Raw genomic sequence first — 25,527 nt, forward strand, 5'->3', positions numbered from 1 at the left:
CCTGTTAACAACTATATGTCTGTAACGTATGTATGTGTACACGCGGGATATCAATATCATCTGTCAATGTTCGGTTTAAAGATGCACTCATCAGGAAATGGCACGATGGTCGACTGTATTATCAGGGGTATTCCTGGCTCTTACTATGATCTTGTCCCTTGGCAAACTTCTGATGATGCTTGCCACCGGAAATGGAAACAACGGGGATCTCACCGAAGCAGACCAATGGCTTGCCGAAATTGGATTGAAACAATATCGGCCTCTCTTCAAAAACAAAGGTCAGGATTCGATTAACCACTTTTCCAGTTTCACTACTCTCTTACTTTCATATTAAGTTTTGCGTGATAACTGACATTCATTGGATGATTCATAAACAAAAGCATTTTTTAATTCGTAAACAATCATTACGATGAAGAACGTAAGTAATTTTAAGAAATATCTTGGATTAAAAGTTATACTTATGGGTTTAAATGAAATCAAATTAAGATTGTCGAACACTATAATCGATGAAGTTATAATACATCATCGTTTATTCCTTTGACAAATCTCTAGAATGATCATTCCGACTACGCATGTGTACATTCCCCTGAAACAATAGGTTCATTCTCGTCGAAATTCATTGTTTGGCATGTAATCAATTTCTTTTACAAGAATAAGCTCCAGCTATATACTATTGATTGCTCATAAATTAAATCAGTCTTTTAAAGTGCACTAATCGTACGACAATATGAACTTAGAAAGCCTTCGCTCGTGCAAACATTATTAATTAGTTTATCAACTGTTATGGTTCAAAACCATTAACATCTCACAGAGTATCGTAAAGTTTAATGTTACGCACTGTCAACGAATAATTAATTAGGAATATTCTTTTCCAACTATGTAGTCTACCAAAAGATTCATAAACATCCATTATGGGAAATGAGAAAGTTTCTTAAATAAAATGTTATTAACAGAAAAGAATATATATATCGACCAATATGAAACATTGGCATGTGCAAAATTCGAATCCAGCTTTCATCTTAACTCGTTCCTCCGCATGTTCTTTTTATCAGATTCGGAAGCTGTAGCGATGCAAGCTGATGAATCTACGTCAATGTCCAAACTTTTATCATCTTAGCCCAGGTTGATGTCAAGGATATAAGCGCTTGCGCGAACATTCCTTCGAGGCTAGGCTTTTGTACCTCTTTATTGGTGGGACGAACAAATAGTTACGAAGTTCGCAGCTGCGGCAATATCACTGCGCGCTTGGGCCAGCAGAGTGGGGATGCTGTTCCTCCTCTCACCCCTTTCGAAAGTAAATGTCTGTGTATACATGGCCACCTTTACTTTTTCACGGCTTGTCCATCACTGTACGTTACTACTGATTCGGAAGCATAGTATTAGGTTGCCCAAAAGGTGTCTTACTTTTTCAGATATGTCTCTTACAACGATCCATCTTTATATAAACATGAAACCTAATCGGTCGAACGTTGTGATCTTTATTTTGATAGAACAAAATGGATCATACGTAATTCGATAAAATAATATGAAAAAGAAAATGTTGTGCATCCATTATTTCCTTATAAAACGAAAGAAACTTTTCGAACGACCTAATACATTGACTAACTGATATTACGAAACTCTCATAGCCAAGTACCCGTGTATTTAAATAAATAATCATTTAATTAAAATAAATATTACGGATGAGCCAAGCGCTTCAACCTAAACGAAACTGTACCGAAATAACGAAATAACTGGTTCAAGCAGAACGATGACATTTCTCCGTCGATTCGATGCAAACTGTGCATTTTTTAATATACATAAATTTAAGAGCTATATATGGTCTTTTATATGAATTAACGTGCTGATTCGGTCGTTTTAAACTACCGCAAAAGGATGAGAGAGGTCCTTTAAAAGAACTCTAAATATCAAGTTCCGTCGACGCGGCAGAAAGCAGGATTGGCTTGTCGAGAATAGAGGTACGATTTCGTTCAGTCAGCAAGTAGCTGCCTCCAATAATTACTTCACCCTATTCAGACTCTTTATCGATCGTGGATCGTCCGAGATTAGATGTAACTGGTTGTCGAGGGAGTCCAATACAAACAAGAGCACTACTTTACGATTGGTCGATAAGTGGGTTGCAATTATCGGAAAAATTCAGGACATGCAGTGTTAAATCCAATGACAAACTCGAGTCGAACGATTCGGCTTTTATGAGCATTTTTTTGGAAGGTATAAAACCGACATAGTCGGTCCAATTTCAAGACGACGGGTCGTTGCATCCTATACTTCCAACCATACGATGAAGCTTACAATAGGATCGACTCCTTCCATGTATCGCCTCCATTGATTTACGATTTTTTCTCAGTGCATGTTTCATAAAAGCAAGATCCTCGAAACATTCGAGATTACGGTTGTAAAGATGGTCGTGATTCACATAATAAATAATAGAGATAATTTGGAGAAGGGGTGGTATGGTGATGCCAGTAGAAAAGTAGGAGTAAAGTCGTCGGCGTGACGACTCACGCTTCTGCAAGAACGGAAAAACGCAAAGCACGGGAAGACGATCGGCTTACTTGACGTGGTCTTTGTGGCGTGGTCGGGACCTGGTGGGAGTACCAAACGGGTGGCAGAGGGTGGCTCTAGCCGCGTAATCGTCTCGCATGCAGTCGTCTAGCGTGAGTCCGCGCGAGCGGATCGTCGAGTCGCATCGCTCTTGGTTGTCGGGTATCGAAATACTTGCTCCACCAAAAGTCGCTGCAGCCCCTTCGCAAATTTTCGCGGATTCGTTTAATCGAGAAGCAAACAACGTGAGCATTATGCGCGTTGCCAAGTGGCGCGGACGTATGAACCACCGTACTAACGGAGCCATTGTGAACGGTGAAACCGTAAACGAGCCTCGGATGTTCGCGCGATCATCGAGCCTTTGACACACAGGCCCGTTTGATCCTTAGTAGACGCGTCGAGTCGGTCGTAGAAACCCTCGCGTTTATCACTCCCCGGCCACCTTAGCCGTTCCTTTACCCCCACCCTTCTTTCGTCCTCCCTCTATTATTCGCGCTTCCGTGTGTACTCCGACTTCGAGACGTACATGAAACCAACACCTTAGACCTCCCCTAGGCCACCTTTCGATATCTTTCGAAGGCTACTACATACTTCGTCGTGACGCTTGACCCTCCTTCCACGACTCTTCTCAGCCTCGTAGACAACAAGTAGCGAGTTCGTAATTAATATCGTAAACAAGTGCGAAAACGACACTCCTGTTGCGAAGGGGTAGGTTTTTTTAGCGCTCGAGAACTGTATTCCGAAGCTGAACTAGCCGCATACACCGCTTCCTCCTTTCTGCTGGCACCGCGATCTTTCGTTGCGAATTTCCCGATCGAAGTTGCCACGATCCTTCGGCGGGAAAACAGTCTTCAAGCGACGAGACAGAAAGTCGATTCGAATCAGTAAGTGCATTCCTTATCACTCTGATAACATTCGTTTCACGGTCGAATATGATCGCGGTATTTCATCGCCTTTTTATTTTATGTCACGATTGTTACTATGCATCAATATTATGTATGAGTGTTTGAATCGTTGCTTAATTAATTATTTTCGCATAATAAAAAACATCAGCTCTCATTTCTCATTAATTCTGCACTTGTATTTGCACTATTCGATGTTTATGTGTGTATTATTCAATGCTAATACTATACTTTCACGAGTTAACTAATCATTTCTCCTTCATTAAACACACTAAAATCTCAACCAAAATTTCCTTACCGTAAATTTCTTAAAGCAAAGGTTGTTGCGTTTCGCGGGAAGTTAGAAGATACTGGCAAAGTTTCTCGAGAGGAAAGCAACACGGTTCGAGGGTTCGTCTTGAGAGGAGCTATTCATGCTTTCCCGGTTCTGTTCGAATTTCGAAACTGTCTGGGTTGATCACGTAGGTGTTACAAATCACTTGAAAACTTTGCTACTTGAAACCGCGAAAGATCACAGGACGATTCCATCACAAAAGGCATTTACGTCACTTGCGATCCTGCATATTGCACACCACGTCGACACTCCGCCCGGACATTTCGAAAGTCACAGATCGCCTAGAGCATAGCAAACACGTCCTGCATTGCGACACTTTGAACGCTAGTTTCCCCACGAGCCTCAAAGCCAGGAAGAAGTTATCCGGTAATGCGTTTTATCGGCTCGATGTCGACGTCGATACTTTCCATTGAATTTCTCAGATTCAAACGAAATAGTGGTAAGCGAAATTGAATTTTCAACTTTTCTTATAAGTTTCCTTCCTTTTTGTCGTACGCGGCACAGTTCTTTATATGAGTAGGGGAAAGAAGCTGCAATATTAAAAAGAATGTTTCAACAGTAAAATCGTTGATCATCCATTGTACCGGTAGAATCGATAGATCCGACATCGAGAAACGACCTCCCAGCGCGCGATTCTTCTCATTGCCCACAGAGTAATTTATCATGGACCATTTTCCGCATCCGCATTGTTCGAAAGTAATGAAACGGAATGAAAATTTCGGATGTCCGTAGCATAAATCATTCTTTCGCGAATATACGATAGGAGAATTCGTATTCGCTGTGAGTTAAATCCACGCTCGTATAAAAAAAAAGAATCCTGTTGATTGACAAATTGTCCGCGTTTCATCGATGACAACACACTGGCAGGATTAGCGGAAACGCGTGTCGATGAAGCAAGATAGGGACATTGATCACGCGAAATCGATGCCGTTATTGTATGTATCTACGTTTCATGAAAGAACGTCGGCCGATGAGAAAAGTATCGATTCTCTTGCTTGACCTTAACCTTTGAACGTTCCTACGCGGAAAAAATTCCGGACAAGAATATTCTGAAGACCGAGTTGACCCACGACACGTTTTATCGACCACGTTAAAAATTAATTGTCATTCAACGAACAGAATGCCTAATATGAAACGAAGGATCGAGAAACCAACGGCGTACCCGTTTTTTACATGTTAAACGTCTGTCGAGATTTTTACCGGTGTAATCACGCGTGTACGAAGAAACAGAAAAAGGTAGATGAAATGGCGCGGGTAACCGACCTAAGGGGCTAATACAAGACTTAAACAATGAGAAACCATCCCGCTACTTGATTACATACTACAAAGAATTGCAAATGAAATACGGGTTAGAGATGGAGATTTGATGAAACGTATAAGCGATCGGTGAAAACTTGCGTAAATCGACTGCAAACATTTTTTTCGTATTTATGTTTTCCTCTTTTTCTTTAGATACATAGGTTGGAAAGAGTTACACGTTTTTATTAAAAATTCATATTTTTGTTAGCACATGCTGTATATTACAAAGTATACTTTATGGAAAAACTCTATGAGAGGAGCATTATTTCTCGCTCTCGAGAATTATGCAAATACAAATCAACCATGCAATAAACTAGCGCGAATTTAACGACGTTATCTTCGTCTGCCGCGCCGCCCAGTAAATTCCAGACATCAATTACGTTTTATCGTAACACGAATAATTTATTCACAGCTCGCGACCACCCGATTGGATCATCAAATTCTTCCTCTTTTTTATCTCAAAGATTTCCTTTCTTTACATTTTTATTTATTTATTTTAATTTACAAAGTAACGAATCTTACGTCGGAAACACGCCAATGAAATCCACGATTATCTCACTTGGAAAGTCGGACGAAACAGATTAATGAATCCGTTAAAGGTGAAGGAAAATAACGCACGTATGTGTGCCATCTTCGATCTAACTGTATCCATTTCAACCGTGAATCCTCAAGATTTCCCGCGAGTCATACACTTTTTCGATCATAAAATCGATTCTTCGTAGCTAATTTTTGCCCGCAATAGAAAGCAATAGATAAATAAGAAAACGAAAATCTTATTCTAGCAGGAGAAAACAATGTATTATCTGTGTCATTGTAAAAAAGATGTTCAAGTATATGCACGACCGCCTCTAGTAGCCGACAAGATTGTAATTAATCCGGCAAACAATCGTCCGTTCTCGCGGCAGAGTATTCACGTTTTCGCATCGTTTCATTCGACTTCTGTACAGAGCTAATCCCTGTGGGTTCGCGAAAAAGTTCTTTGCAACAAAATGTACTGCTCGGACCAGGTTCCGTACGTTTGAGAAAAAGAGGACGGAAAGAAAACCGCAATTACAAGCGGAATCCAGTCGCGCCGTTGTTAAGCACGCTAGTGTAGGAATTCTATTAACGCGGTACCAAACCAAGCTATATACACGCCATGGTGGTGAAACTGTGTCACCAAGTTCGTTCGGTGCCCCTAGTGCTTGGATATTCCCAGGGTATCGCGTATCGCTGAAACAGGAGGAGGAGAAACTCGTAAATTAAGCAGATGGAAACAAAATATTGTAATTCCAGAGGACCGTCTATATCGCGCCCGCGGTTAGTGTAAAATAGCAAATGTTGAAATCGATCTGTCCTACCTTCATAATACCGGCAACCCTCTCGTGCATAATCGTGAGAATATATGACATACATATGCCCTGGTTTTCCCTGCTCACCACCACCACCTTTTACTTCAATCCTCCCCTGCTGCCACCCCTCTTAGTACCGAAAGGATCGTTAGCACGAAGTAATGCCAGTGAAGGATATCCGTTCGAAAAGGTCAAGAGTCGATGCGAGCTTGCCGGGTGCTACGCGGTTGATTCTTTCATTGTATCGCGCTGCATTCTTTTCTTTTTATTCTGCCGCGTGTATATCGCATCTCGACCACAAGCCACGAAAAAAGACGAAAAAGAAGAAAATAAAAGGAAGACGTAAAGGTCTGAAAAACGTCCAAAGTATCACATCCTTCTTTTACTTTTTAAAATGTTACTGCTCCAGGGCTTTGATGGACTCGCTAATGGAACACTTATCCCTCCAAGTCCTATAACACTCTGCGGATGAAACGGTCTGTAAGTTTCTTTCTCTTCTTTTTTCTTCCTTTCTCTTTGTTCGAAAGAGGAAATGAGTAGAGAACCGATGAAAACATCGCGTTTCGAATCTTGACGACTGTCACACAGTTTCGTTTGTATCGAACACGGAGGTTGACGCGTCTTTGTTGCTCGTTCTCCGATAACCGATGTGATCTCGAAGCCCAGTGTTATCGGTTGTTTAATCGTTGCACGCGGAACAACCAGCTGTATTCCGGACAAAGATTGTGATCCGATTCGATTCGACGAGACTCGAAGATCGAAGAGAGCGAACATCGAACGAACGAGAAAAGAAACAGACGTAAGAAATGGATAGTCGCGTACCATTTTGACCGATTTATTTCACAATCACAAATAACGATTATACCTTGAACTACAGTCGTATGTTTCGTCCTTTCGTATCGTTTTTTATCGGTGGCAATTGCAGCGGTGCACGTTGGCCGATAAATTGTGCAAGAGAAACGAGATGAGCGCGGAAAACACGGGTACGATAACCCCGGTTTGACCTCGAATGGACTCTTGACCCGGTTTCGGGACCGTTTAATTCATGGTAACGTTTCGTTGTCGTTGATTAAAGTGCGACTGCTGCTGTCCTATCGATCCGGCATCGTTTAATTGGCATCGTTAATCGACCGGTCTAAAAGCACAGAGAGACATCGAAAAATTTCCGGAAATTGCTATCAATCTCTTTATCCGAATCGAGTTCCCCAGATCTGGGTCAACATCGGCAAAAGTGTACACTCCACATCAAAATATCTCGCGGAGTTTGGCCCTTCTTCCCCCTTACTGTTTCGTTTGTTCCTCACACGACCGGATAAGCTTAATCCTTAAACTTGGCGAGACGAAATCCTCCCAAAGTTGGTCCGTCGGAGTTAGCAGGAAAGCGGTGCTAAGCCGAATTATCGTGTCCCCTTTTAGGTATTTATGACTACGCTGGAGAGCGTAGGCTGCGAAAGCATAGCGAGCTCTCCCTTATCATTCCATTGCGTCTTAGCAAGCAAATATTCCCTTATTCTGTCATTTTTCCTCTTTGTGTTCTCTACCTTTTACGAAATATCCCTGTTAGCTTTCACCTGACTAATAATTGAAATTAATTGCGTATCGTTAGCGCGTACGATACAAATCGCGGCCTTGTCTGTGAGAGAATGATTAATGCTTTTCCAACGTTCATCTCTTGCTACAAACGCCCTATTATTCCTATCTTTCTACGTGCAATGACTTTAGTTGTAAAAATACAGCTACGCGTTTGTATACTCGACGAAATTTTAATCCTTTGCTTGACAAAACCGTCACATGCCGCGCAATTGTCAGTAACTGTTCATCATTCAATCACCACAATCACATTGTACGCTCTAGTGATGAATCGGAAACAAAAGACAGAGCGTTTCATTGTTCGTGCCATAATGCATCGGTCTAGATTTATTGCGCGCTTTATACGAGAAACAGGACTAGATATCTCCTTTCAAATAGATCTCGAATCGCGCAACCTTCGCGAATTATTAAAATTTCCATCGTGAAATCGAGTAAGGTTATGATGATAAAACGCTGGTATAATAATGTTTCGAGAAGATGACCTCGTGACGAGCGAGCGATGCGACGGTGAACAAAAGAATGCTTCGTAGTCGGTAAAAGTCGACGAGCCAGGAACACCGTGGAGGAATTATGCCGGACAAAAATCGAGGCTGCCGAGATGGACAACGCGACAAAGATTTCTTTGCCGACGAGATATCGTCCATCGGCATGTCGCTACGACCCAGCGGTAGCGCATCTTCCGGTAAGTAAAATCTCTCGTCGAAAATCACCTTTAATTCCGCACTTTCTGGTTAATCGCCACAAAATTAGTATTCCTTCCGTACGAACGAAGGCTCGAGTTGACCGATACGTTTCTCTTTGAGTTAACATCGAAACTTTCTAACGTTGCACAATTCTTATTTTTTAACTATGATCGATTTTTATTCGTAAACAAGCTCTTAACACGAGACATTACAATTTAACTTGATCGGTTCTACAATAGTGCAATTTCTCTCTAACGATATGACTTGGTTTTATGGATATAGAGGAGCAAATTCTTGATTACTTTTCCATTAGTGGCCCCCGTGGCTAAACAGGCCATCAAAAGATTGCTTTCAACAGGACAGTCCACGGACAAGGGATACGATTGCGCGGTACTCAGACCTGTACGAAGCTGATTGAATAAATTTAGGATAACGCATTCTTTCATCGAGTCTTCTGATTTGATCACGCTCGCATCGTTCATGGCGCAGAGCCAAAGAAGCTTATCCAACCACTCTTCCTTCTTACTCTGCTCGGTCTTGTAGTTCACCCCGTGGTCCCGCATCCACAGAGTTAACTGTAATTTCCAAATCGATACATAAACCGAACCGCAACATTCACTTCATGACACTGCAGTTTGTAACCGCTGAATAACGAATGAAATTCTTAAATTCCTTAACCGTTTGAGTCCCGAGCAGCGCGTTCGCGCTGTTTAGATTTTATGTCGAAAAGTGCCAGTACATTTGAACGCTACGGACGACTGACGGTATTTTGTATTTCATTGTTATCTTCTCAATAATTTTTATTGAATAAAACTTGAAATATTTATAGACTAATAGTACGTATATATAATAATATAGATTTATTTCATAAAATAAGAAATATGACGAGCGCTATTGCGCCGCTTGTTTCTCTTCGCAATCGATTAAGACAAGCGCTATCGCGCTGTTCGGGATTTTCTGACCCTGTTTTTTCAAAAACCTCTGGGACTCAAACGGTTAAACGCGAGCTACGTTAATGGCACGTCTTACCTCTCCTCGACATGTGAGAGCCAGAGGGTTTCCGAGGAAATAAATTTTGTCGATACCACCCGGAAATGCTGAAGGATCCAAGCAAGTTATGCGATTCTCCCTGATATCGAATCGTTTGAGCAATGGTATTCTGCTAAAGATTGCTGGTGCGATTTTCTCGATTCGATTGAACGACAGGTCTAATTGTTCCAAGTATACCAGATCCTTAAACCACGCCTCTTTCACTTCTGTGATATTATTGCTAGGTAGACTGAGTTTCCTCAAACTAGCTAGGCTGTCGAACGCATCAGCGTGAATATCGTATACGTGACAATTGTAGATGTTCAAGAACAGCAAATGTTTGGCGTATTTGATAAAAGCTCGTTCTGCGATGTATTGGAAATTTGAGTCAAAGACCAATAGAGCGGATACGTTCGTCGTTTGTTTCAAAATTGTTTGCAGAGTAACGTTAGAGCATTGCAAACGATGGGCTGATCCTGCGTAACGAAATATACATTTAACAATTTATCGATATCAAGAGATTTTTGTTTCTCTATCTTTTCCTCGAATAGAAATCGTATCGGCGAGGAAGATAGAAATTTACTCGTATCCCGTTTACTTGTTCCCCGATTCACCATCGGGACAATCGAAAATTGAACGTAATTGAAGCGAAAGAGTTTGCCTCACCTCCTTCGTGCTTGCTCACAGTGCATACCGCAAGCACAAACCCACACTTGAGAATGCACAGTAGAATAACGGAGAACGACGTACAGCGCATTTTAAGTGGCTTACACAGTTCGGTGGTTTTACGACTGACAACGACGTACTGAGAACGGACATGCGAAGGAATCGTCTCGTCGTCCAGTCTCGAATTATCAGGTTTTGTTTCCTGTCCTTCTCTACGATAAATACCCGGTACTATCGCTAAATTCCTATGAGTCTCTAATTAGAAAAGCTATCTTTGTTTTCGTCTGATAGCGTATTCTCCGAATTAATTAGATGTAACGAGTTCCTTTTTTCCTTTTTTGCGAAACGTCGATGTCAAAGGAGAAAGAAAAGCTTTTTGAATGTTACAGGCATTTCATCCCTTGCGAGCTGTGGCGAAGTATACGCGTTACCAGAACTGCCGGCGCAAGACGAAGAACGATTACAACGCGCCGCACGTTTACTGCAACAAAGGCTCGTTTTACGCCAGTGGTTGACAGACCATGGCTTGCATAGCCATTACCAGAAGTGAGCAGAATTTTAACCAGGGGCTTTAATGGTTCCATGGTTTCCCCCAATTTTCCTCGAGCAAAAAGTCAAAATAAATCTGTTTTTTGCTTTCATCAGGCTAATGCAGATGGAAGTGATGTCTCTAGAGGATGTATATTGGGTGGAGGATAATGCTGCACGGGCAGCCCTTGGCAAGGATCTACCGCGATGGATCCAGGCCAGACAGACGCTGCCTACTTCAAAGGAAGATTTAGAAACCCTCAAGGCTGATCTATGGAGCGCCGTAGTGAAGAATAGTCAACATCAGGACGCTTGGACATGGGGTACAATTTCTTTGTTATTTTTCGCAAATTTCGTTCGATTGCATAACGCAGGAACATGCTCGAGCAGAAACTCGAGGAATAACTTTCTTTCTTTTATATTTAACAGGTGGAATGTTGGTAGTTTCTGTGTCAGTAGCAGGGTTAGTGACCTTGGCTGCTATGACACAACCAGCTCTAGCACCAGAGGCAAAGCACTCCTTGCTGCAATATGTGACTGGAAAATATTTATTACCGAGCAATTGCCGAGTTCACTTTGCATGGGATGAGCCACAGCTCGTAGGAGGAACTATGACGTTTATAGTGAAGGTACCTAATAGAACATTCTAAATGCGTATTTAGAAAAAGTAACAAACGGCACAGGGTAGAAGTTATTTTCTTAATACTATTATCTGGTTATTTTATTGTTCCTGTTAAAACGATGGCATTTCTCTTTCAAACTGTACTTTATAGTTTTATCAACGCAACGGTCAACCGTATCCTATTTGTGACAAAGACAATCTGATCGTTGAAGTCACAGAAGGTACACGCAGGATAGCTACCCTTATAGAGTTGGGGGGTACCGACCCCTTAGCTGCTAATACTGCAGTTGTGAAGTTCACTGTCCGCCATGCTGGACAATATCGAATAGCCGTACTTATTGGTCCGTGTCACGTTCACGGCAGCCCGTTTCTTAAAAATTTCCTTCCCGGTATGTTTGCATGATAAACGTATTAAACGGTACTTCTGAGAAGTATGACTATAAACAATTATAGAATCACACTTAATCCTTTAGGTCCTCCGGATCCAAATAAGACCATCTTTGTACGACAAAGTTCGACAGTCGTTTGTACAGCGGGAGTTGCACACTCTATGACAATAGAACCTCGAGACGAATATGATAATCTGTGCATATTTGGACCCGGTGATAAACCCACGGAAGGTTACCAAGTTAACATTACTCAGGCAAGTAGGATGCCATTATAATCGAGCGATACTTACGTTATTGCGATTGACTTCATTCACTATTTTTTTGATTACAGATTGGTAATTCAGTAGATAAATCGGCTGTTGCGGATTGTAGTGTACAACTTGAATACGATTCTCCGAATCAAAGGATTCGCTTAAAAGTCAGTTTTCCAAAGGGTAGCTGTTATCATGCAACAGTTAGTTTAGGCGGACTACAACTACACAATGGCGATTTCGACATCATTGTACTCGAGAGTACGAAAGATACTTTTTTAATATTATACTGTTAATGAAGTTTTATTTTTATAGTATTTATATTTGTTAGCGCAGGTGAAGTTGCTAGAATGGTACACAATAACGTGGCTTCGAAAGACCCCAATATTTGCTATACCGCTAAATTATTGGGCATGCAAGGCGAGAAATTCTCAAAACCAAAAAAAGTTGTCTGTTTCATTTCGCCTAAGCAACTGACTATTAAAGAATACTTACTAAGGATTATCCCGAAAAGGCTTGTTACATTCAGGCTTTGTCCATCGACTAAAGCAAGTGAATTTGTCTAATTGCGAAAACATCGATTTTTTTGTAAATTGAACGCGTGCAATAATTTAAAACTATATTTTTCAGTTCCATTTTGATTGTTCGAATAATCAATACGAAGGTTACGATTCTTTTTCTATCGATGACGGATGTCAACCACCTGTTGAATTAATTTCTCTATATAGAGATATAATAGCCGCTACATTCACGTTGTTTCTGTTGAAGAACATTGGAGGAAGTGAAACTTTTGCTGATAAACAAGATTTCTTTTACCACGAAGTTCGGAAACATCATCAAAAACATTATCACGAGAAGCTTTCGATGAAAGTTCAACGAGATAAATTGCTAGAATCGGTAAGTGTCAATTATTAATTAATATAATCTGTATTCTGCTCAAATTTAGCACGAGTTTTTCCTTTAAGTCCATGAAAGCTACCAAAGGATTTTCTGTGAATGACTGGTGTAGAAATTTTGAAATCAATTTCCAAGGCGAACAAGGTATGTTTTATTGAAAAAAATATATTGTATTCATTTGGAAAAAGGTAATATTTAATATTTTGTTCCAGGGGTTGATTGGGGTGGTGTTCGTCGAGAATGGTTTGAATTAATTTGTGCGGCACTGTTCGATTCAGGAAACGGTTTATTTGCATCTTTCGGAGAATCACAACAGGCACTAGTTCATCCTAACAGTAAACGGCCTCCACATCTTAAGTTAAAACATTACGAATTTGCAGGACGAATCGTGGGCAAATGCCTATACGAATCCGCTCTTGGCGGTTCCTATCGGCAGTTAGTACGTGCAAGATTCACAAGATCATTTCTTGCACAAATCATAGGCCTCAGTGTACATTATAAGGTAGAATTACTTATTATTAATGTGTTGTATCAAAATAAAATTGTACTAACCTATTTATGTTCTTATCTTCTGTATAGTATTTCGAGCAAGATGATCCAGACTTATATCTGAGCAAGATAAAATATATTCTTGAAAATGATGTTGAGGAAATGGAACTTTATTTTGTTGAAGAAGAATATGATAAAGATGGTCAATTATTAAAAGTAAGATCATAACGTATCTTATACTATATTGTATTGCTACTTGTATTGTTCACGCCAAATATATTTATTATAGGTAGCTGAATTAATACCTGGAGGTGGTAAAATTCGTGTAACGAATGGAACTAAACTGCGTTATTTGGACGCACTCGCCCAACATAGACTTGCTAGTTCCATACGAAATGAAGTGGAACATTTTCTAAGGGGATTGAACGAACTCATTCCCGATAACCTTTTGGGAATTTTTGACGAGAACGAACTTGAAGTATGTAAATATATTTTTTTCTTATCCTTAAATATTCTCCAATCAATATTTTCATTATATCTATATTTATTACAGTTATTGTTATGTGGAACTGGTGAATACAGCGTGGCAGATCTACGTGCGCACCATATAGCTAATGGAAGTTCTTCAGAATTTCTTCGAGTTCTTGATTGGTTTTGGACTGCAGTTAGCAACTTTACGCAGGAAGAGATGGCCCGATTATTACAATTTACTACAGGTTGTTCGCAATTACCACCCGGTGGATTTCAACAACTGAGTCCACGATTTCAAATTACAGCAGCACCAACTTTTGCTAACTTGCCTACAGCACATACTTGGTACGTAACTCAATATTCTGACTGACTTTCAAAGCGTAATAATTATTTAAATATTGTTACAGCTTCAATCAGCTCTGCTTACCGGATTACGAATGTTACGATCACTTTGAACGAGCTTTATTATTAGCGATTAGTGAAGGTACTGAAGGTTTTGGCATGATTTAAATTGACTAAGTGTCAATTAAGTTCTAGTCTTATATGATTGTGCTATTTATTTAACTTTTTATTTTTCGTATTATTAACATAGTTTTACTTTAAAATGTCTGCTCTTTTTACGAGATTAAAAAAATTACATTTACCACACATTTTAATACGTAAACAAAGGAATAGGATTTTTGAACATGTTCTTTTTGTGTTCTATCAAGTGACTATCAAGAACAATCAGATATATTTTTCAAAACATAAACGACGATATTAATATTCTTACTGGCTTGTGGTAACGTTTTTATAAAGAGATGATGCAACGAGCAATCTTACAGGAACATCTTGCTCAATTTATTGTATCAAGATTTGTTGTAGTTTAAAATATTGTAAATTTTATTACTCATAAAAATAGGTACGTACACGTTCCTCAAGCCACCAGATTCGATATATTTAATTCCACAATTTAATCGATACGCAATAAAACATTCTTTTATAGTTACCAAATTAGTCAAAGTTAGCATGTGCATTGTAAAGTTTGAGAAGGTCGTCGTGAGGTTTATTAAACTATTCACCTAATCAGTATTTTTATCTTCTTTTTTACTTCGAATATCGCACTAAGTACACGAAATAAATAAGGAAACAATGTTTCGATGAATGAATTTCGTAAATTCTTACTTATAGAAGTAAGTTAAGTTCTTACCTACTATTTGCAACCAAAGTCAGTGAGTAATCTTTAGATTTCTTTGTAGATGCAATATCTGTAATTTTGTTAACTATAGCATATAGCATTACACGAAATATCTTTAATTGCAAATAAACATACTGAGCTTTTCTTCGGTTTCATATCGCATAAAAGGGTATTTTAAGGTGGTAAATCGACGAGTACGACCGAATCCAGTCTCAAAATTGTAGGACAGCATTATTTGTTGTCGCAATTAATATATGCAATAAAAAATGTTTTAGATCGACTAGCGAGAAGATTACATAAAATTACACCTAACACAACGTACTCAAATATAAAATAATTTTGTGATAATAAGAACGAATCTTCCACTGAAATTTTTGCCGTGTCTTCGCTTACCGTGTACGAAAACCTCAAATGAGAAAGGATCTATACTGTGCTGGCTGAAGCCTAAAAGAAGTATACCGCAGAAACGATATTGTTATTGAACAAAACGAAAATCAATTTTATCTTGTACTTATGTACGCAATAATGAGATATGTGATCAGACACGTCGTATTTGTGTCACTCGTACGTGGTTATTTAGATTTTACGATCTATTGTAATGTGTTTTTTGAAAAAAATAATATACCGTTAGCATTGCTCTACTATGTACATTTATTTCGTCCACGTTAAAATGGTATATATAAATGTTATGTAAAATATGATGAATTACGATTATATGCTATGCATACATTTATATGCGTATTTATCAGTTATCAAATGTATTTGTTGATGTTTCATAACAAGAAATCACTTTTCCATAACAAACTGAGCGATTCTGACGGTATCTCATTTTTATCGCTTTATCATGTTACATGAAAAAAAGGTGTAAAATATAGATAAAAAAAACTACATGATATCTAGATTTATTTGTCCATCCTTAACTGAGTAGGATAGTTTCCAATATTGTACATAGTATCGTTAAATATTTTAAAGTATTACGTCCCGTTTTGATTTTAAATGCTTACGTATGTATATAAAATCCGTAACATCAGAAAGTATAGAGAGTAAAAAAAATATATAGATAAAAAAAAATAATTTTGGTAATAAAAACCCAAAAATTTACTATCAATTTGACGCTATTCTCTGCTCCTTTGATTTCCTCGCGACCACATAACTCTTCTCCCTCAACTCAAACATCAAATCTTCCTTTTCTCCATTCTCTTATCAAACAATCATCATCATCAGCCTCAAAATTCCTCTTTTTAAACTCTTCGTTCCAACATGAAACTCGAAACATGGCGCAATCACGCGTGAGCAAGAGCAACTAAAATTTCAATAACAAGCAAACGTTACATTCTTGTAATTAGCAGGTAAGTTGATGATTGACTTACCAAGCTATCTTTAAGAAGCTAACACTGGACTTGATAATAAAGTGCGTAGTATAACCCTCGGCGCTCGTACAACACTACCAGCTATTTGCAACATTCTACTACTCCAACCCCCTTCTTGGGATTGGCGCATTAAACGTTCTTTCAATTCACGCAGTTCCGTTCTAAAACAATCACATCGATTTTAAGCTAGTGTTTTCCGCTCATGAGCAATCAGTAAAAATATTTACAATTGTGAATTGTATGCTTCCTGCATGCGTTCCAGGGCTACCCCTCCATCAACTAGTTGAGCTTCCAGAGAAATTGTTCGCAAACTTAAATTTCTCCCCATATCTTCGCTTGATTTTAAACGTTTTAACAACTTGATTTTCTCATCTTCTTTAGCTTTTAACTCTCTACAGATACAGAATTTATATTAAAATAACGTGCAAATTAACAAGGCCCACATCCAGTGAATTTACTTTGAATATCGTTCTATCTGTTCCTGCGAAGATTCAACCAGAGCAATCTGCGTAGCGAGTTTCAATTGTAAATCCTCCACGCATGATTCAGCTTTGTCTGCTCTCATTCCTCGTTCCGTTGCTAACGTTTCGCTGGCCGTCACCTAACAGAATCATTATATTTTTTTAACACATATTCAACAAACAAACGCTATAGAAATCAATCGATAAGCAAGCATTTTCTGTTATGAAACTATCAAGATAAAGCACGAAACATTGCTGTTTTATATAAAACAACAATGTCACGAATTTTTGTTTCGATCGCAAGCCGAGTGGGAATTAATAGGTCAAGTAATATCGATCCCTTTTCTTAGTACGAAAGGAGTATTACGCGATATTGAGTCACCAATGAAGCAGAAAAGGTATGACTCAACGACGAAGTACATATATCCTTTCGTGCGTTGACCTATCTAACAAGTACATCAGTTTCTTATTAACGCCCTTGATCTATACTATTAGAATATCTTCACGCAAACGAAACAAAAAAAAGATTTTTTTCAAAGGTTAGTTCTTGTAGAAAATATAGAAGTTTTCAAGAGACGCAAACTCTCTCAAAAATTTTAGATAATTAATCCTGTAACAGTTTTAAATGTTCGTTCTCTGAGTTTGAAAGGGTGAACGGATGACTCATTCGTTCATAGAAAAGAGTAGAAATCCGCATTGAACCGAGACTTCACCCTCTTTACGGACTCCTCTCCCGCGAACATAACAATGAGTCATCGAGCAAAATCAATTTTTACAGTGGTATGGTATGCAAGCTCGCGGCAAATGCTACCCTTTATTATTAAATCTTGCCTATAGACTATAACAGAAAACTGTTTAGAAATCTAGCCTTTTCCAGGAGTATTTTTTTATCTTCCCGTAACTTCAACAGCTTTTCTCGATCCTTCGACATCTGCATGTCGAGCGCATGAAGGTGATTTTGTGCGGTGAGTAACTCGTTTTGTACATTTTCCGCTGCGACTAGCCTCTCCTCGGAAAGCTCGGTCAAACGCTTAATCTCGTTTTCCATTTTTACTTTTTCCTGCAAAAGAACGGTAACCTAGTTCGTAAAAGCAGGTTCGGTGCTAAGTTGATCTTCGTAAATCCCCGAAAGTATCTAGAACCAGTTTCATCTATGTTTGTGTCGCCGCGATACAGTTTCTTCTTTCGCTTCACAATTAGCTGCTGGACCGATGCCAACTTCTCGCTTGCCTGTATAGTGTACATATAGTAATTAATGGCTCGCTACGACGCACATTGCCATTACATCTGATAAAATAAGTTCTCGTTTATGTATAAATATGCAACCATTATAAAAAGTCTTTAGAATAGTTTTAGCCATATCGTTTTTCAAGAATATACTCAGGTTTCGAGAAAATAAAAAGTAGAAAGATTTTGTTAACAGAGAAATAACAAGTGCAGCTATTAAACTTATTTAGAAGATATTCTTGAGTATCGAAGGCCAAAAATGCCAACGTCTCGGTAACTATATTATTGCCTGTGCCAAAACTCGTGTCGCGAGCTCTTATGCTAGCGTCATCCCTCTAGTTAGATACACGTCATTGAACTCTCATGTTCATCGTCCACAAGATGTTGAGCATGTATAGCTCTTATTCCTCACCCGCGCACGACGTTACTGCTTTATATTAGGAATATGTGTTTTCTTTTCCCTCTATTATTTAATTAATTAAGTAAAACATAATTATTGAAGCTTATCTCTAAATAAATGCTATAAAGATTACCAATTTCAACGTATTCTTTTCCTTCGACGTTTCGTCGAATTGGATCTTGGTACGATGAACGTCATTGGTCAGTTTACTAACACGGATATTCTCCGTGTCGAGCAATCGACGCAGAACAACGATTTGTAGATGCAGGTGTTCGATCTGTTGGCTCAAGTCGTCGATCGTGCCATGTAGATATTGAACTTCGCTGCGTCTACGTCTCCAGGCATTTAGCATAAGTACATGACACACCAAATTCGCTGCTTTCTTTGGGTTTTGAAAGAACTGACAACACGCTTCCTCCGATTCTGAAGTCGTGAAGCCGTCCATCCACTTCCTGATACCAACGCTGATTCCCATTTCGTTGCTAATGGTGTCCTTAATTTTATCATTTTCTTCAAGCTTTTCTATGAAGCTACTATCTGATCTACTGTCTGATCTAAAGTACAAAACAATCATCATTCGATTACGTTTAAATCGTTATAAATTTTCTATGAACTTTACCTAAGATCGCTATTTTCAGCCTCCATTATTAAAGATGAAAAATCAATCATGGATAAACTCTTTTTGCAGCGTGAAGTATCAACAGCATGGAATATCGAGCATGTTGAATTATCCGGACAACTTTTCGTCGTGTTAATTGCAGTTGTTCGATTAATAGTTGCAAAGTTAGCCAATCTGAAAAATGTCCTCGGAGGACGATAGTACCGACTGGGTCTCTGACATCTTACAGGAAGTTGCGAGTACGTTAGAAATTTATGTTGCATGCATCTTGTCAACCTTTTCTTAATAAAAAATTGGTTTGACTCTTCCCTGGAACTCGTTGAAGCACTCAGGGAAGATAAGCTTTTCGGAGTGATCGCAATTTCTGGCATCACTTTTCCGATTCACGAATAAACTCTCTACAAAAACTATTAACGTTGTTTATACTTGTCATGGAGACGTAATAAGCGAGAGTAATACGACAGAAAAGCATCATCGCTCTCGATAGCAATGCGTATATGTGTATATATATCTATGTATGTGTAACACGTGTACATACATATATATGTAATATTTTTAATAACGTAAAAGATTGTATTTCTTACAATTCTCCCCAAAATAATATGCTTTCCTCTTCAATTTTATATTTTTATAATTTTCAATTTTATATATTAACAATTTTTCTTTAATTTTGTGTTTCACAGTATATAAATTGTCACACAATTTCATGCCTTGGATATAGTACTTCGTAGTATTGCATAATCGAGTACACCTACGACGACGAATGTAAGGAGCGATTAAGACTTATGTAATGTATAGATCTGATTTACAATATAATTGCAAACTATAAACAACTCACTTTATTCGCAAAAACTGGTAAAAGCGTAAATTAACATAGTACTACGATTTAATAAATAATTCGTAAAAATAATCCTAAACGATACCAATTAGGATCGAAGAAAACTCATGATTTTTAGAATATAAACGACCTTGTAAAACACAATACGATACTTGTTCGTAATAATTATAATATTTTTCAATAGCTCAAATAACTAATATTTTATATAACTTCAAATAAATTCATTAGCTAACGCTCTACAATTTCACATGATAAAGCAGAATTATGTGACGTGTCTGCATGAGTCATTGGGCTCTAAGCACCTAGGCACTAGCAACCTATCTACGTTCCTGAATTTTAATTTACTACAGGATAAATCCGATGAACCACGGACATAAATTTATTTTAAGTCCAATATTATCACGTTCGTGCCAAAAAACACTCTATCTAATGATTGAACTGTTAATAATCTTCAATCTACGAGTCTAATACGAGAAAAAGAAATGATACCTGTATGAAACATAATGTGAAGAACATTAACAGAACATCAAGAATAAAATGTTAAAGTGTTCGACGTCATCGATATATGGATTTCGAGGAAGTAACTACGAAACGTAGTTACATGCCATATTATACATGCCGACACGCGTTCACTCGCTTCGAGTGTTAGCTGTGGGCCGTGAGTATAGAAGCATCAGAGTACGCGTACTTGCGCGTATCCACGAAGCGTACATTGCTCTGCTCCTACCATTGAAAGCAACGAGCATGTCAGTACTGATACAAAGTCCGAACGAAATGTTGTTCCGCGTTAAGTCTCGTTTCTAGTCACGGCCGTGCACGCTTTTATGTTGCGTGCAAATGGTGTGCGCAGCAGTGCTTTTCGAGTAAAGGAATTTAATCGCTGATCTAAACATTAAATTGCGTTTTTTCAAATTACCGCAGCGGTGTGCATTCAGTGTGCGTTTTATCAAAGAAACCTCAGAGACGCAAATTTTTCTTGATAAGAGAATTATTCAAAACAGTGCGCGTGCTTTCAGATTCGAAAGTGCTTTACTATGTTGATCAAACTGCAGGCAAGTCTTTCTCGTCACATTGTCCTACGATAGTTTAATTATAGCTGCACGGCTTGTACGAACCTAGGCTTTCCCAAAATAATGATTGGATCAGCGTAGCATCCCTCCTTGCCCTCTACTCTCGTTTCTCTTCCCTTGGGACTTGGGACACTTGTGTGCAGTGCCTCTGGAACTATACCTGTGAACAGCTGTCGTTCCGCTGGTTAGAAGTTTAACACAAAACTTCTATCCATGATCATTAACTTGCGCTTATTTTTCTCGCTGGTACTAATAAAAAATTACGCGTAACATATTCTGCGTCAATCATCGCCTACATTGCGACATAAATATATATTTTCCGCCAAGATGCGCGATCCACACTTTTGAACGTTCGATTTTCTTTACATCGAATAAATCGATCTGGCAATCCACCTCCTCCTCTGCGCTATCGTTTCAGTTTCTCCTAGGTATTTATCGTTTTTCAGGCACTTGTCATTTTATTCTTATTTTAACGAGACGCGCGCGAAATTTTTTTACTCGATGCTGCGAAATTTCTGTGAAGTGTTGGTTTATGTGGTTACTTTTCCTCCTTTGACAAAACGTTCAAAACACACATCAAGCAGTAAAGAGAATTTTTATGACTTGTTTATTGTTTTATAATCATTGTTATTTCAACAAAATTGTTAAAAAAATTTTTTTAACAACAATGAAAATACAATGTAGAGGTATTATTTCATACAAAATGACAATGTATGTTGAAACAGAATTTATTTTTCAGATGGCTACTGTTCGATGCATTAAACAGTAAGAGGCATGGAACAATTCCATGATATGAGTGATGGAAATATAAATATAAGTGATGTCAGTAAGTATTGAAAATTTTATTATATGTTTATATAATTTTAATATTAAATGTTTCAAACTATACCTAAGATTCTTGGTACAGTTGAAGTCATCCAAACTACCGATCCTGGGTTTGTGGAATGTAGTGGGAAGGAGGATCAACTGCCACTGGAAATGAATACTGAGAGGTTATTGCCATATGTTGAAATAATAGAACAGCCAGCAAGTAAAGCTTTACGTTTTCGCTATGAATGTGAAGGCAGATCGGCTGGTAGTATACCAGGAGTAAATAGTACACCAGAAAACAAAACATTTCCTAGTATAAGAGTAAGTAGTAAGAACAAAATATAGAATATATTTGGAATTAGTATGATATGACAATAAATAATACTTATTACAGATAGTTGGATATAAAGGTCGAGCTGTAGTTGTAGTATCATGTGTAACAAAAGATCAACCACACAGACCTCATCCTCATAATCTCGTTGGAAAGGAAGCATGTAAACGTGGTGTATGTACAGTAGAAGTCTCATCAGAAAATATGACAGTCACATTTGCAAATCTTGGTATTCAGTGTGTTAAGAAAAAGGATATCGAAGAGGCACTTAAAATAAGAGAGGAAATTCGTGTAGATCCCTTTCGAAGTAAGCTGAAATCCAATAGATTTATGTAAATGTGTTTGACATAAAACAAATTATGTTTCATTTTCTAATAGCTGGCTTCGAACACAAAAGACAACCTACTAGTATTGATCTAAATGCAGTGAGATTGTGCTTTCAAGTTTTCTTAGAAGGAGGACAAAAAGGAAAATTCAATGTGCCATTACCACCAGTTGTATCTGACCCTATATTTGATAAAAGTATGTTTAAGTTAATTATATGTTATATTCAGTTTCAAAGGAAAATTAATTGTCTAATTTTGCTTTAAATAATTAAATATTTCAGAAGCAATGTCAGATCTTGTGATATGCAAGCTCAGTCACTCTAATGCGTCAGTCGCTGGTGGTATGGAAATGATTTTATTATGCGAGAAGGTTGCAAAGGAAGATATACAAGTTAGATTTTTCGAGGAGAAGGATGGGCAAGTGATTTGGGAAGGATTTGGTGATTTTCAGCCCGTTCACGTACATAAGCAAGTATGTACGATGTTTAACGTTTGTGTAGAATGTTGCGCGTTGTATATATTATACATCTTCATTTAATTTAAATTTGATTTATGTTAATAGACAGCAATTGCATTCAAAACACCCACATATCGCATGCAGCAAGTGGAGCAACCGGTACAAATATGCATTCAACTGAAAAGACCGTCGGATGGTGCGACGAGCGAACCATTACCTTTTCAGATGTTACCTCTCGGTGCAGGTAGGCCTGCTTTCTGGTCTTTACGGAAAGCATTTGCCAGGAAGAAAACAGATTATAGTACATTTAGTAAAATCTTAGCCACTGAATCGGCATTATTTTCAAACGTTACCCCTAAATTTCCGCGTAATGTCGATGAGTATAATAATAATGATGATTTTAATGTAAAAAAATCGAGTAACAAAATTTCTGCGTTACGCGCTTTAAATGATTTATATAACGTAAAAAATACATTAGATTCTTGTAATGGAAATATAGAAATGAATCAAAATATCTCACAGAATGTAAGTCATATTAAAAGCACTATTATAGATTATCAAAATAACGAAATCCCAATAAATGAAGAGAAACAAACTAGAGAAAATGAACAAATAAATAGAACGTACAAAATTGATAATAGATATATAGACAAAGAAATGAATGATGACAACTCGGGAACTTTAATTTGTACTAAATCCGATAGTACCGCTGACAACACGTGTGTATTTAAGCAGAATGCAGATATATCCAAAAATAATTCCGATTGGTTCGACTATTCGGAAGTGGGAAAATGGGTGCAAAAGGGTCAAATGTGTCTCAAAGAGAAAGATAATGAAACAGATTTTAAAACAGAAACAGCGGAGGATTGCAATAAGTCCTTCAATGAATTATTGACACAAGTAGCTGAATTAGATCAAATATATGCAGATACACATACAAAGTTAGTGCAAGCAGCCATTGAACAAAATACAACGGATCAATCTATGGATATTGACGTTTGCGATAATCAAACTTATACCAGCTTACAAATGGCTATGAAAAATCCTATTGAATTTATTGATTTACCGAACGAGAGGAAGTATGAGGACGTATGTATACCAAAAACAGATGTTAATCAATCTTGTCCTTCTCCTCCAGTAACTACGAAGAGGGACGGAACGCAGGAAACGGAAGAGAGATTACCGCCTTTACCGCCGAAACGAATCCGCAAAATGCCCTCTATGCCTCTTCTACCTCGTCCTATATCCTCTCATATGACATCTGAGTCATTCATTGAAGCACCAAACAAAACTTTACCTTCTCTACCTGCTACTCTAACTAAGAACTCAAAACAAGGACTATTTTCAAAATTGTTTGCAAAGAAAGCAAAGAAAGATAAAGACTCAATTTCGAATGTATCTAAAGAAAATAGTCAGCCTTTGTGTTCTACAGGAAATGTTTCATATTTGACAACAAACAATACCCCAACTAGCCCACAATTACAAATTTCAAGACCTAGTGCAATAAGTACTAATAGCGTTAAATCGCTTAAATTGGAAGGTGACGAAACACCACCATATGGAATTGAATTAACAGAAGCTGAACATTATGCATTGTATACTGCTATGGCACCACATGCAACTGTGTCAGAATTTGATGAAATGTCCTTTTATTATAGTCCAGTAGAAGGTGGAAAAATTTATTCTGAAAAAAAAGAAACGTAATTTGCTTAAATGTCTAATAGTGTTGTTTCTAGTCTACTACCATTTGAGAGTGACATTTTTCTCCAGTAATACATTTTTTAGAAGCGAAAAGCATTGTAATTGAATGAAACTGATTATTTGCAGTTGCAAAACTTAAATTTTTGTAACTTGAATGTGCTTGCGTCCTTAAGAGAGAGATGCATTTTATATATTTCAAATTTATTACGAAAAGAGGATATATGATAAATCTGTGTTGTGCTATCTTGATTAAAATGCTCTGAAACAAATTCAATACTGTTCTAGTCAGGGTACAAATTGTTACTTTGTTTCTATAACCCTTTATATGCATCCTAAAAATTAGCTGAAGTATAAACTCAGCTGATAGTCGTTGTTTATTGTCAAAGGGTTAGCGTTTTTTCTAGTCAAATTTTACAGTGTTGCTACTTATATTTTTAATCTTGCGCATTGCTTTTTACTATTTATGACAAGTTGTTAAGTTTTTTTCATAGCGTCCCAAGGTTATAAGTACCACTTTGTTTCTAGTTTTAGAATAAGTACTTAATTTATAATAATAATATGAAGATCATCTTATTTGTTTGTAACTCATAGTTATTTTGTACCAAAGATTTAATCAATTGTGCAGATGTAATGTTTTCAGTGGTAGGGAATTTTGAAGTGAAGCTCGTAAACCCTTTTGCCTTCAGAAAAAATTGATATAATAATGTTTGTAAAT

General features: G+C 37.9%; 4 protein-coding genes across 15 annotated transcripts in view; 2 read left to right on the top strand and 2 right to left on the bottom strand.

The window, feature by feature from the left end:
* LOC139989805 (apoptosis-resistant E3 ubiquitin protein ligase 1) lies at positions 1–16,090 on the top strand. Of its 3 annotated transcripts, none has more exons than XM_072008431.1 (16): positions 1–26; positions 82–278; positions 10,768–10,924; positions 11,024–11,229; positions 11,336–11,535; positions 11,680–11,917; positions 12,002–12,171; positions 12,249–12,429; positions 12,505–12,716; positions 12,799–13,065; positions 13,134–13,209; positions 13,278–13,567; positions 13,645–13,770; positions 13,844–14,032; positions 14,108–14,370; positions 14,433–16,090. In XM_072008431.1, the coding sequence occupies exons 1-16, from the start codon at positions 16–18 to the stop codon at positions 14,533–14,535; spliced, it is 2,886 nt and encodes a 961-aa protein (XP_071864532.1). In that variant the 5' UTR covers positions 1–15; the 3' UTR covers positions 14,536–16,090. The 3 variants fall into 3 exon arrangements, with proteins under 3 accessions (XP_071864532.1, XP_071864534.1, XP_071864533.1); XM_072008433.1 differs by lacking the exon at positions 1–26 and adding an exon at positions 8,478–8,682 and having other exon boundaries at positions 133–278; XM_072008432.1 differs by lacking the exons at positions 1–26; positions 82–278 and adding exons at positions 2,587–3,428; positions 8,478–8,682.
* On the bottom strand, positions 8,840–10,530 carry LOC139989813 (uncharacterized). Its single transcript, XM_072008448.1, has 3 exons — positions 10,379–10,530; positions 9,713–10,188; positions 8,840–9,258 (listed from the first exon to the last, which is right to left on the bottom strand). Exons 1-3 carry the CDS (start codon positions 10,467–10,469, stop codon positions 8,935–8,937), a joined length of 891 nt encoding a protein of 296 aa, XP_071864549.1. The 5' UTR covers positions 10,470–10,530; the 3' UTR covers positions 8,840–8,934.
* Positions 16,089–21,365, bottom strand: LOC139989810 (uncharacterized). Of its 2 annotated transcripts, XM_072008444.1 has the most exons (8): positions 21,233–21,365; positions 19,280–19,675; positions 18,794–19,214; positions 17,902–18,093; positions 17,031–17,173; positions 16,800–16,964; positions 16,573–16,733; positions 16,089–16,505 (listed from the first exon to the last, which is right to left on the bottom strand). In XM_072008444.1, the coding sequence occupies exons 2-7, from the start codon at positions 19,648–19,650 to the stop codon at positions 16,583–16,585; spliced, it is 1,443 nt and encodes a 480-aa protein (XP_071864545.1). In that variant the 5' UTR covers positions 19,651–19,675; positions 21,233–21,365; the 3' UTR covers positions 16,089–16,505; positions 16,573–16,582. The 2 variants fall into 2 exon arrangements, with proteins under 2 accessions (XP_071864545.1, XP_071864546.1); XM_072008445.1 differs by lacking the exons at positions 17,902–18,093; positions 21,233–21,365 and having other exon boundaries at positions 19,280–20,153.
* Dl (dorsal) overlaps positions 20,610–25,527 on the top strand; it is an 8,638-nt gene continuing 3,720 nt past the window's right edge. For 3 of the 9 annotated variants that reach the window (XR_011800413.1, XR_011800414.1, XM_072008441.1), the window contains exons 1-7: positions 20,860–21,169; positions 21,927–22,013; positions 22,095–22,318; positions 22,392–22,635; positions 22,707–22,850; positions 22,936–23,126; positions 23,217–23,355. Coding sequence is in view for 7 of the 9 variants with exons in the window: in XM_072008441.1 (XP_071864542.1) it covers positions 21,962–22,013; positions 22,095–22,318; positions 22,392–22,635; positions 22,707–22,850; positions 22,936–23,126; positions 23,217–23,355 (994 nt within the window). In the remaining 2 variants the exon portion in view is untranslated. Of the gene's footprint in view, positions 20,776–20,796; positions 21,170–21,285; positions 21,434–21,473; positions 21,616–21,926; positions 22,014–22,094; positions 22,319–22,391; positions 22,636–22,706; positions 22,851–22,935; positions 23,127–23,216; positions 25,397–25,527 lie in introns of those variants that run through there. The other 6 variants (XM_072008439.1, XM_072008437.1, XM_072008435.1 and 3 more) reach the window with 6 other exon arrangements.

This window comes from Bombus fervidus, chromosome 8, assembly GCF_041682495.2.
Source record: "Bombus fervidus isolate BK054 chromosome 8, iyBomFerv1, whole genome shotgun sequence".
In the NCBI taxonomy this organism is placed as follows: Eukaryota; Metazoa; Arthropoda; class Insecta; order Hymenoptera; family Apidae; genus Bombus; species Bombus fervidus.